This window comes from Trachemys scripta, chromosome 15 (assembly GCF_013100865.1).
Source record: "Trachemys scripta elegans isolate TJP31775 chromosome 15, CAS_Tse_1.0, whole genome shotgun sequence".
NCBI lineage: Eukaryota > Metazoa > Chordata > Testudines > Emydidae > Trachemys > Trachemys scripta.
The window spans coordinates 3,040,580-3,053,880 of NC_048312.1; the positions used below are offsets into that span (position 1 = coordinate 3,040,580).

General features: G+C 45.1%; 2 protein-coding genes across 3 annotated transcripts in view; one reads left to right on the plus strand and one right to left on the minus strand.

The window, feature by feature from the left end:
* The window catches only part of KIAA1671 (KIAA1671 ortholog), a 137,932-nt gene extending 137,538 nt beyond the window's left edge, over window positions 1-394 (minus strand). The window contains exon 1 of one of the 2 annotated variants that reach the window (XM_034790956.1): window positions 321-394. The gene's annotated coding sequence lies outside the window, so the exon portion shown is untranslated. The remainder of the gene's footprint in view (window positions 1-320) is intronic. The other variant, XM_034790957.1, reaches the window with a different exon arrangement.
* Window positions 395-1,426: 1,032 nt separating this feature from the next.
* On the plus strand, window positions 1,427-8,643 carry TMEM211 (transmembrane protein 211). The gene is given in 3 exon segments (XM_034791433.1): window positions 1,427-1,465; window positions 7,866-7,967; window positions 8,356-8,643. Coding segments are annotated over 3 exon segments (429 nt in total).
* Window positions 8,644-13,301: the final 4,658 nt, after the last annotated feature.

The window sequence follows — 13,301 nt, forward strand, 5'->3', positions numbered from 1 at the left end:
CCCCCGGGGAGGAGAGGTTTGAGGGGCAGGGGGCCCCCGGGGAGGGGGGCAGTGAGGCGGAGGGCAGGGGGCAGGGGGCCCCCGGGGAGGAGAGGTTTGAGGGGCAGGGGGCCCCCCGGGGAGGGGGGCAGTGAGGCGGAGGGCAGGGTACCCCCGGGGAGGGGGGCCTGGGTGCCCTGTGGGGGGCGGGGTCCCGCGGGGGTCCGGTCCATGGCGCCCTCGAGGGGCGGGAGCTGAGACAGCTCGGCCCCTCCCCCCCAGAGCGAGTCTCAGCGGGTCCAAGCCCCGAAGGGCCCAGCCCCCCCCCGCGGAGCCCCCACCTGCGTCCTGGGCGTGCGGGCTCCTCTGCCCCAGCGCGGCGCCTCCTCCCGCGGCCGCCGGGCGCACAGCGCAGCCTAACCTGCTGCCGGAGCCGATCGCTCGCTCGCTCGCGCACCACGAGAGCCCGCCCCGCCCCGCGCGCAGCCCAACCTGCTGCCTGCCCCACGGGAGGAACCGAGGGACGCGCCTCTGTTACCATGGTGACCGCGAGCTCGGCGAGCTCAGCGGCGGGCGGGGCCGCGCTCCTCCACCTGCAGCGCGGCGAGTGCGCGGTAGGGAGCTCGCGTGCGTTCTCCTGGGGCTCGCTAAGCGGGGTGCCGCCTGGCTCCCGGGGCGGGCTACAGGGCTGGGCCCTGGGTGCTCCGGGGCCTGGCGGTGAGGCCAGTGGGGCGCCAAGTGGTTTCCACCCTATGCAGGTGGCTCGCAGCCCCCCCCCCTGCGCACGCTGTGATTGTGGCAGGGCCCTGGGGGAGGCCCCTCGGCTGAGGGGCCCGGTCTGGAGTCGGGGTGTTTGCTGGGAGTGGTGGTTTTGGGTGTCTGGCTTCAGTTGGACCCCGCGGTGCTCGGGGCTGTACGAACCCAAAGCCGGGGCCTGGAGAGCCCAGCCCTGATGGCTTTCTCCTAGGGTGACCAGACAGCAAGTGGGGAAAATCGGGACAGCGAGTGGGGGGTAATAGGAGCCTATAGAAGAAAAAGACCCAAAAATCGGGACTGTCCCTATAAAATCGGGACATCTGCTCACCCTACTTTCTCCACTGGAAGCCAGCTGACTTTGTTCCCTGCTGGGTACAAGGTTTTGCAGCCTCAGCCCTGACAGGTGAATATTTCACACAGTGACGCCTTTTATTTATGAGGGACCTTTCGGCAACCTTCGCTGCAGCTCTTGCGATAAGGTGGTACAAATGATAACCGAGGCCTTTCCAACGTAACTCAAAAGGCAGAGACGACTGGCAGGGGAAGCTGTATAAATTAAACCCAGCCCAGGCACTCAATTCCCAAATCAGAACGCACACATGGGGATTCAGACCAGAATAACTCAGATACCCGCTAGGAGTGTCCATGAGAATCTCTCCTGCCCCTCTGCCACTTTTAATTTCACGCACTGATGGCGCTCTGGAAATATGACACTTTGCCATTAAGGAAGGTGTGGTGCTCTATAAAAAGTGAGTCCAAAGTAGCAATGAGGCAGAGTGACACTCACAGGGTCATGAGTCACTGTAAACAGAAAATGTCTGCATTGAGATGTGGAGATAAAGGGAGAGTCCAACCTTCAGTATCTAGAGGCATGCTCTTGAAAGGCCAGATGAGAGATGTTAGTCTTTTGTCTCTCAGCAAGACAGCTCTGTACCCACACTGTTAGAGTACCCACATAAAGCAAAGACACTGAGGCAAATTCATCCCTCATTTGCTCCTGTGAGATGCCTTTGATGTCAACAAAAGGCACATCATAGTAAGAATAGAATTTGGGCCTGTCACTAAACTGCTATGCTGTCGCAATGTTTCAGAACATTGAGGACAACATATCCACCACATGTGTTATTTAGCTCTCTATATTCCATTGTTGTATTCAAAGGAAAATGGCAGCAGCAGAGATGCTCTGGTGTTTTGGTGGAAAGGTGCAGATTCCAAGTCCTGGCAAGACCCTGAAGTGTTATGCAAGATTCACTCTGAGTAATCACAGATTAAATCCTAGCAGGGAAGGCTGCTGTTATGGTTAAAGCACTTGTCTCAGCCTCAGGAGATCACGTTTTACTTCCCATCTCTGCCATGTGTGCCTCAGTTCCCTATTTGTAACATAGGGATACTACTACTTTCTGTCTTGCCTCCTCAGATTATAGACTCTTTCAGGAAGTGTTGTCTTTTACTCTATGGATGTACAGCACCTACTACAGTGGGGTCCTGATCACAGTTGGAGTGGCGTAGTTAATAACTAAATCATCACATTATTGTTCAGGGGTCTGCCTCAATGGCATCTTCCTCCATAGAGCCACCTACACTCAGCAACAGAGCCAGTCATCAGAGACCTAGCCAAGCAAGGTATCCGATCCTACAGTCTTTCCAAGACCCCATGATTGCAGTGGGTGCCACTCAGAGCTATTTCACGGAAAGGCAAATATTCTATTCTGTAGAAGTTGCTGAGACTCACTTCTGGCTGCCTGCTGGGATTCCCACCAGCTGAGGGGAAAACTGTAGCTTTTAGAAGTTTTGAAAATGCCCAAAGAGATGACACTGTTAAAGCTTCAACTACAGCCATAGGAACTCACTTCTCAGATGCTTCAAGATCCAGCAGGCTGCTGGCACCAACTCCATACATAATGCCACTGGTGTACATAGCACTGTAGGACAGGTGAAATAGCACAAGCAGGACTCTATGCTGAAGTGTTTACAGTCTACAGGCAAGGGCCCAAATCCTATCCCCTCCCCTAGCCCTTGTCGCTTGGTGGGGACCTGACCACAGGGGGGAACCTATATAGTTCCAGGGGCATTGAGGAAGGAGGATGCTGAGATCCTGCCCAGAGGATCTGAGTACTTTGTACATGGATGAGCAAAGTTGGAGCCAGTTCACAGAGGTTTTGGAGCCAGGCTGGAGTGCCACCAGCATTCACCTATCTTCCATGGGTGGAGTGCAGTCACTCATGTAGAGCAAAGTTCCACTGTCATTGTGTGACATATGGAAAAGGATTCCTTCCCCCTCATGGTACCCCAGTTCCTTACATAAATCCCTCCTCGGGAAGGAGTATTTGATTCATAGGGATTAACTGAAATCCCTGGATAATGTTAAATATTGAGTCCCATCCTGTGTACATAAATTAAAGCTGTAATTCCATACCAGAGTGGCGACAGCAATAGCAAGCGGATACTGCAACACGCAATGGACACAGACACTTGAACTTTGCACCCTTGGTTTATGATTTCACCAGAAATCTCAATGCAATTATACGCAAGTTCTATACAACTCAGGAGAACGTTACCCCTTATACAAATAATAGAACTAATTAATCTATGCATTTCTGGTTTTTAAAAATAATACAGAATTTACCATCAAAATAAAGAACACGTCTTAGCAGTTTAGGATGTACCAATATATCATTGGTACTGCTAGTTACAGTCCTTTTACTGATAAGTGAACTTTGTTTCTGCTATCATAATAACCACACATAAGATCCAATAAATTATGAGTGTTTTCAGGTTGTTGGGTTTTTTATCAACTTTGTCAGACTTTACAGCCTGAAAAGAGATCACACAAAATGAAGTTGTGAAATGAGTAACTTGAACTGTGATGGAGTATCAAACACTATTTCAACTAGGATCTGTTCCTCCAGTCTTGTTTCTCTCATGTAGTGTATCAGTGCCCTGCAGTGGAGAAATAGGTTAACTGCAGATGCCATAGATCCAAGTACTGCCCTGCCAGTGACTGGGCCAAATACAGATCGGAGTTACACTAGATTCAAACACCAGATTGGACCATTGCGATCATCTGATTTGCCCTCCCATATAACACAGGCCAGAGAACTTTCCCAAAATAATTCCTAGAACAGATCTTTTAGAAAAAGTTACCAGTGATGGAGAATCCACCATGACCCTGGGTAAATTGTTCCAATGGTTAATACCCTCAATATACATGATTCAGTGTCTGGCAGTTGAAGTTCGACAAATTCAGACTGGGAATAAGGTGTAAAATGTTGTCTGCTAGATTGAAGCACTCATTATCAAGTATTTGTTCCCCATGTAAGGAATATAAACTGTAATCAAGTCACCCCCTAACCTCTTTGTTAAGATTAAAAAATAAGGTTGCTGGATATCACTATAAGGTAGGTTTTCTAATCCTTTAATCATTCTTGTGGCTCTTCTTGGACCCCGCTCCTATTTATCAATATACATCTTGAATTGCGGACACCAGAACTGGACACAGAATTCCAGCAGTGGTCACACCAGTGCCAAATACAAAGATAAAATAACTGCTCTGCTGCTACTTGTCATTCCCGTTTATGCGTCCAAGGGTCACATTAGCTCTTTTGGCTACTGCGTCACACTAGAAGCTTGTGTTCAGCTGATTATCCACCAAGACCCTCAAGTCTTTTTTCAGAGTCACTACTTCCCAGATAGAGTCCTCCATCCTGTAAGCATGGTCTACATTCTTTGTTCCTAGATGTAACATGTACATTTAGCCACATTAGAACACATTGTTTCCTTGCCTCCAGTTTACCAAGCAAGCCAGATTGTTCTGAATCCTGTCCTCCTAAAAAAACAACAAGGAGTCTGGTGGCACCTTAAAGACTAACAGATTTATTTGGGCATAATAAATAAATCTGTTAGTCTTTAAGGTGCCACCAGACTCCTTGTTGTTTTTGTAGATACAGACTAACACAGCTACCCCCTGATACTTGTCCTCCTAATTTACCACCTCTACCAATTTTTTGTCATCTGTGAACTGTATCAAGGATTTTATGTTTTCTTCCGGTGTCACTGATAAAAATGTTAAATAGCATAGAACTAAGAACTGATCCCTGTGGGACCCCACTGGAAACACCTGCTCAATGAGGATTCCCCATTTACAGTTTCATTTTGAGACCTATCCGTTAACAAGCCTTTAATCCAGTTAATGAGTGCCATGCTAATTTTATATCATCCTTGTTTTCTAATCAAAATGTTGTGCCATACCAAGTCAAACACCATAGAGGTGTCTATTACAATCGATACTATTATCTTTATCAAGCAAACTTGTAGTCTCATCAAAAATAGATATCAAGTTAGTTTGACAAGGTCTATTTTCCATAAACCCATGTTGATTTGCATGAATTATATTACTCTCCATAATTCTTTATGAATCAAGTCCTGTATCAGCCTCTCCATTATCTTTCCTGGGACTGATATCAGACTGACAAAACTATAATTACCCTGATCATCTGTTTACTCTTTTTAAATATTAGCACAGCACCAGCTGTCTTCCAGTCTTCTGGAACATCCCCAGTGTTCCAAGAATTATTGAAAATCAGTATTAATGGTTCAGTGAGCTTTTCAGCCAGCTGTTTGAAAGCTTTTGGATGCAAGTTATTTGGACCTGCTGATTTTAAAATATTTAACTTTAGTAGTTGCTGTTTAACATCCTCCTGAGATACCAGCTGAGTGGAAAGAGCGTTATCATATGACATGACTACATCATCCGTTTTTTCCCAAATATAGAGTAGAAATATGTATTGAACACTTTGGCCTTTTCTGCATTATTATTGATGATTCCACATTTCCATCTAGTAATGGGCCAATATCATTATTAGAAACAAATGGAATCTAACAAACCTTAAAAACTCCTTGTCCTTAACGCTGCTGCCAACAGATTTCTCCTTGTATCCCTTAGTTTCTATTATCAGTTTTCTACAATTCCTAGCTTCTGATTTAATTCATTACTATCAATTTCCCCTTTCTTCCATTTCTTCCATTTGTATTAGTCTATTTTCACTTAGGGCTTATCTACACTAGGGTTTTGGATTGCTACAAACAAAACCCCACCTTTTTTTGCAGTGACGGCATAGCAAGGGCCATAACTATACCCTACACATAGACAAGCTCTGAGTCACTGGTGCTATGCCATCTGTGCCTGGCCATTACAGCAAACATGCCCCAAACAGTAAACACAGTAAGGACTAATTAACTGGAAGGTTTCTTTTAATTAAGCCACTTTTCGCAATAATGCAGCGGAAAAGCATGGCGCTTTTGACTTATGAGGTTCTAACCTCTATACGTTTTTTTTAATTTTTTAGAAATTTTGGTTTAAAATGTAGAATTCAGGCCAAGAGGGAATTTACTCCTCTCCCAGTGTAAGTTTCGACATTTGAAAACATGCTCCCATCCCACCAAAAGCAAATGTAATTGGTGGCACTAACTACCCTTACCTGGTGACAATGGACATGGTTCCCCATTTGCTTCTCCCTGTTGCACTCTAGCATGTGCATCATCAGAAAGAATTGGAAAGGCCACATTAAAAATCTGGAAATACAGATTTCTGTAGATTCTGCATAGATTAAAAAGCTACGGGCCCTCAAGTTTACAAGGACAAATGCAGGCAGCTGGTGATTTACTCCTGGCCTCTGAGCATAGATGTCTTGCTCTCGCCTTGTCCTGTTTGTAATATTTGCTGATAGTCTCTCTTTGCTCTGAGTGCACTGCAGCAAGAAGGCAAAGGCACCGCAGCCCCTTTAAGCCACTCTGGCAGACTAGAGGGACTATGAAGGGGGCAGAAATGTCCCCTGCGAAAAACCTTCCTTAAGAAGTTTCCCCACCTGGCATAGAATGGCCACAACAACCCTACGTCACCCCTCAACCTCAAGCATTAAGGGGTATACCGGGAGTCGGGAGATAAGAGGGTATGTTTGCAGCACACGGCATTCTGGGTATTCAGGGCTGTTGGCCCACAGAGGGCCTTTGCGGCCAGAATGCATGCAAGTGTCAGAATGCAGTGTCACTCCTTCCGAAATTAGCTTCACAAGATCCACAGTGGCATCATGTCTGGGCAGTTTTCTCCCTGGCCTTGGCCTGCATTTTCAGCTTCAGTCTGACATCCCCTGCGTGATTCAGAAACAAGCCCACATCATTTGGGGTCTTTACCCACTGCTCTCGGTTCTCAAAAGCTCCTGATAAGCAGATGTGCACCATATACAGGACTCTAGAGAATATCCCTGCTGTTTCCTGGAAGGTACATGGTTCACAAGATACGCAAACAGACAAGCACAACCCGTGCCTGTAGATTCCTCCCTGATGTGACTTGTTTGACTCACCTCCTGGGGCTCAAACCAGAGGGATATTTGGCCCTTTTGTTCTTTTTACTGTTAAAGAACCAGTAGCATTATTAACAAGTAATTAGCACTTATACAATAGTACTTTATAATGTTCAAAGTACTGAATGTTAATAAATTAACCCAATTAATGTTGCAAGCCGCATTTTCAAGTGAACCTTTAGTGTTGTGTCTGTTTTAACTACAGATACAAATTTGCAGATGCAATTAACTGCTGGCACTATAAGGCCTGAGAGGTCACATCCATCAAGCAGGGGTGGGAGTGGCCAAGAAAACAAAGACCAAGAACCCAATGCCTGACTGTATTTCCCTGAAATCTAGTTCATGTGCAGTTGGTCCCTTTGCTTGGCATTTTAAAAATATCCAAAGGCACTTGTTCAGCTTGCAAAATAAAGGGCTCCAAAATTCCAGCATCAACCCTGGAACCAGAAGCACAATGAGCGCTCTAAATCCACTACGGGCCGTTCCACTGATTCCTCTCTTGTAACTGTAGTGTTCAGTATTAAAATATACCTGCCAATAGCAGAGACCCACTTCTCTTTAGTCTGACACATTCGTCAGAGGTATGGGGACTCCTTAAATAGATGGAGGCTTAATTTTAACCCCAAAAGGGGTAGTGGGCCTATCTAACTATTGCCTAGCAGAGGTGATAATGTCATTCCAGTGAGGAGCCTGGCAATCAACACTATATTCTAATGTTCTAGGACCACCAAGCTTTTTCTCTTGAACAAAGAGACCCATATTTGGTTTCAGATTGCAGCTGTATTGCTTTTTGGAGGTTGGATGCTGCTAGCATTTGGAACACTTCTTACCTTGTCTTGGATTTTTATATCCTAGGGACTTTGCCAGAGGAGGGTTATCTGCAAAACAGCTGCAAACAGCTGCAGGTATTTACCTTTCAGGAGATGGAGCTGTTCCTTCGGGTCATTACAACTCTAGCCTCATTCATATTGTCTGTCACTCATGTCCTGAAAGCTCCAGTGACACCCACAGATTAGTGGTGGTGTCCAGCAAACTGAGCCAACGTGGCAGCGATAATGATAATGAGAGTTCATGGATACATGTGCCTGTGTGAAATCCATGCTCACCTCTCTTCAAGTCTTCTGTAGCCAAGTCTCCCCTCATCACCCCTCCAAAAAATGAACAAACTACTTTCTGAAGCAGGATCTTCACCCAGTGGTTTCCAACTGCCTGTTATCTGATGTTGGAAGCTCTGTCGTTTTTTGCACTGGTATAATTGCAGGCTTGCTTGTTTTTTTACCCCCCGCCAGTGATTGGCACAATCTTGGGACTGCTGATTTTTCCATGCAGTTCGGATTCTGCATTCGCTAATGAAATTGGTGGTTCCTCCTCCACGTACAATGCTGGGAAATATAAGCTTGGCTGGGACTACATGGTGGCTATCCTGGATGTCATACTACCATGTTAACTGCCAGTCATCAGCAGATACAATTTAAATGAGGCCAAGTCCAAGATCTTTTTCTCTACTGCTACAGAAAGTATAATTCTAGTAAGAGAAGATGAACAATAAAATCCTTCAGTAAAACTAGTGTTTTATGATTGACTGCTCCATGGTTTTGTACAGATAAACAAAACCAAGGCATAGCCTTTTCTTATCCAACATGCACCAGGCCGCCAGGAACCCCCACCTTAATGCTAGCAGAATGGTGGGCCAAATCCTCAGCGGGTGTAAATCTGCAAAATTCCATTGAAGTCAATGAGCTACACAGCCAGTAGCTGAGAGCCTGACCCATCGTTCCCATCGCAGCTGGTAAACTTTGTCTCCTCTTCACCCAAAGCAGCTTTGTTTCATTCTTTACAATGAGCAGTTTCCATTGTCTGTGCTGAAAAGGAAGGAATGGGCAAGAGGAAGCTCAGGGGTGACAGCACTGGGAGTCCTGGCAGGCAGACCCATAGCACAGCAGTAGCAGAGAACAGCATCTGGCTGAGGCTTGATTAACGAGCACTGGCAGACAGCATCTGTCCAGTTCCAGATAATGAGAGGGTTAGACGGCCAGGGCACCACTGGAGACCAGAAAGGGGCAGGGAATGGAGAGAAAAAGGCAGAGCTGTAGCCAGGTACAGGCTAGGCCGTGGTGAAAAGGGGAGCAGATGGATCTGGCAGTGAAAAGAGGGGAGCCCTACTGGGGGTGGGATGGGAAGAGAGATGTCCCTGGCAGGAGAGGGAGTTAAAGAAAAAGCAATGGGACCTTGAAAGCGGAGGGGAGAGGCAGGAAGTTCTGGAGAGATCAAACAGGTGCAGATCTCCTCTGACAGAGACCTTCAGCAATAGCATCAAGAGGGTTCTTGCTTTTTGTCTCTGTGATTCCAGTTCACAAGCAAGAGGGCTGGTTTTCACCCCCTATAACTCCTCCGCAAACTCACCCTGGGATCTAAGAGTCAAGCTGGTCCCATTCCATCTTGTGCATTATCACCAGTAGTAAAGGCAAATTGGGCCCAACACTGGTGCAGCTGATGTAGCAAAGGTGCAATTGACGTAGTGAACAGTTCTGCTGAGGAGACACCACTGTGCTGCTGGGTACTCCAGCGCCATGAAGAGCTCTGGATTTGCATGAAACCGAAAATCTCAATCCTTGAGCTACTAAAGCCTACATATGGCACAGACATAAGATATTTAGATCTAGTCAGAATACTTCTCACCAATCCTACCTTATTAAGAGGAAGCCACACCTCTGAGGCAATCCCATTTCACAACAGAGTATTACTGAGATACTGATAGGAAACTGGAGAAAACACTGCACAACATGATGCAGGATATCATTAGCAGTAATCATACTGCTGTAAATATACACTGTGCTTTGCAAAAGAGTAAATGTATTCCCTGCTACAAAGAGTTGGAGCTAAAAGGGTTAAAGCAAGAAGTGCACTTTTAGAGAGTCCCAGACATTGCAATGATTTTTAGATACACATTGGAGACTTCCCTTGTCAACAGTTTAATCAGCCTAAACATGCCTCATTGAAGATTAAAACAGTTTGCACCACTGCTAATTGCAACTTGGATAACACAAGCATGTGTTAGTTTCTCTCACACAGCAACTGTACAAGTTCTTTCCAGACTAGGAACAAAATATGTTACAGGAACAACTGGGTAAATCTTCTGAGATTTTCACTTTTGGATTATATCTGTGGAATTATGGTATGGTATAAACAATGAGTTGTTTTGATGACTATTCATCTCTCCTGATGGTACAGTAATGAAAAACCCCTTTATAAATATCTAGATGCCCCCTTAAAAACACACACAATTAACAAGAGGCACCAGAACAAGCATCTCTGAAGATGTTACATTCCAGGATTCAGCAGCGAGCTCTATTTTGATTTGATGTCCTCTGACACTCTGAGGCGGTTTACAGGCAGAATGAATGTAATGCACGAATTGTGTGTTAGGGACACCTGTTGCTAGTACAATTTTAAAAGATACTCTGGGCTGCCGCTCTTTGTATTCAGCTTCTTTGGGTTCAGGGATCTGAGTTGGCAAGTAGTTGGATGTTCTGGTCAATGATGTTTGGATTATTTTGTTAGCTGGGAGATTTATCCTCCCAGGAAGGCCAGGTGGGAGGTCTGGAGTGGTATGCGAACTGAGTGACGCACCAGTCTGCCAACGCCACCAAGGCAGGAGATGAGGCAGTGAGTAAGAGCTGCTAGGCAAAGAGTGGGTGTTTACTTCTGACAGGCTGTAACCCACCTTCAGAGCAGCGCTGCTGGTGCTAAGGTGGGGAGGGAGCTGCACGCATGAGTGGGACAGCACCAGCAAGATGCATAAGGCATATGGGTTGCTCCTGTGAAGTGCTGAGTGCCCTCAACTCCTATTAAAGTCAAGGGGAGGTGTGGCCTGACTGTGCAAGATGCTGAATGCCCCAAGGTCAGAGGTGCTTGCAGGAGACCAGGCCACAAATGGTGGCTGCCCACAGCAGGACAGAGAGCTTGGCAATACAGAAGCAGGATGAAATGCACAATGTTTTAAAGCTTGGAGCATCACAATTTCGATTGGAAGCATTTTAGTAACATGCTTCCCTGCAGAGATTTCTGTACCTAGCTAGCTCTGCAGCTCTCACCATCTGTAACTCTGTTTAGATCTAGTTATATCTCTGCATTCGCATGGATCTGTAGCTCAGGTTCCAAGCTTTGGAGAGAGACTAAGCCTGAGCTGTAATTCCAAGATGCACCCGAGACACTGGTATTTAAACATCTGTCCCTTTCAGCATTATTTCATTTGTGTCTATTCTTATCTGAATGGTTATTTTCACATTTTCCAAACAAAACATTTCCATCCAATATTTTGAACTCAGTCCATAGTGTCACTCACATACTGCTGCTGATGCGACACATCAGACATGCCTAAGGGGTTTTATAATTCTATCCTAATCCAGGTCATTCACTGTCAAGATGCAAAAGCAGGTGATATGATGTGGTAGTTGAATTCTGCTTCAGCATTAATCAGATGGTATCTTTATCTCCCTAAGCAAGTACATCATACAAGCCTCAGATGGATTGGCAATTGGATGCATCATTCATGCAGTGTTCCTGGACAACTCAGAGCTTAGAAAACCTCTCTCTTCATTCTCTCCTCTCCTGCCCTTCAACCTGAGCAACAACCCAAAGAGGACTAGACACAGCTGCACCAGTAGAGGAATCCTACTTCATCTTCCAAAAGGGTACAAAGGAGAGAGAGAAGAGCCTGGTGATATCCACCACCTTTCCTTGGCTAATATTTGTGTACAAAGGGCCAGATCCAGAGTCCACTGAAGTCAGTGGAAAGACTCCCACTGCCTTCAATGGTCTGTGACTCAGGTCCAAGTTGAGCGGGTTTCCACCTGCCAAAGCAGTCTTTGGGTGTTTATGAAGGACACAGGATGAGAATGACAAATGGTTTGCATTTTTGCTAATCACTCCTGACTCCCCACAAGAGTGATGATCTTCACTAGCAACATGTAATTGTCTCACCGTGTTCTAGGAGGACGCACTTCTAAGATGACTTCTTCTTTTCTATCCATGCTGCTGAAACAGCTTCTAAACCAGTGCCAAAGCTGAAAAGAAATTGCTGGAGAGAATTAGATTGTACATGTGCCGCACAAGAGATTCAATTATCCAAACCTCCATTTCCAACCAACTGCCAACCTGTTTCCCTCTTCTACTGATTCCTGAACATCTCAGTATCTTCGGAGGGTTGATTAGGATTCAGCTGTATGTCACTTTCCTGACAAGCTCAAAGAGTTTTTTGAAAGAAAGGAACTCAGTTCAAGCATTGATCTTTGTAAGTGACAAGACCCACCATGTACATTTGACCCATGAAAAGCTTTCTTGTCAATGAGAGTTGTGACTACAGATTCAGGTTCTGATTCTCCACTTCTTTGATCCTGCATCAGCATTGATACCTGTGAACAGTAAGACTGCATCCTGTGTGTAAAACATTATTCCATTTGATAACATTTGCACAGGTGTAACTGATGGCAAAAGGCAGTGAAGAATCTGGCTAAAAGAGATACAAAACTTTCCACAACTCCTTTCTTAGTGTCTCTAGTCAGTAACAGCACAGCAATAAACAACAGCCAGGATTTTATTGATTTGAAAATACATCTAACCATAGAGAATATAGTTTTAGTTTGTCTTTCTGAACAACAGTAAGGAACAATTTACAAAGAAAACCAAAAGCATGAGTAAAATATAACAGTGTGAAGTTGAAATATGCCAAGACAGACTTTAGCAGTACTTTTACAAATGTTATAATAAAAGCTACAATGCTCATTAATCTCATATAGAGTGAGTCCCAGAGACCAAAATGGCATCCTATGGGTAAAAGCAGCAATTTGTTGTAGGGCAACATAAGGTTTAACACCAGTTCATACAGTACATTCATAATCCTGTTAAATGTAATTCTTTTTCCAACACATCCTTGTGGTAAATTTATCATTAATTTCCCAAATGTATAAGAGGTCTGTCTTTTAAGGTTTCCCACTGTACTTAGCAAAAACTAAGCTTGGTACTATATGTTTTAGAATTATGTAGGTGCCAATCATGGGTCCATAGTGAAGGTAGAGTTACATTTTGTACATAAAGCCAGGATGCAACCTCTGCTTATGAAAAATACAGATTATTCTCCCCAAACTCTCAGCACTTACTCAGAGAAGAATGAATTTTCTGAGAATTTACAAGTAAATCTGTTAATTA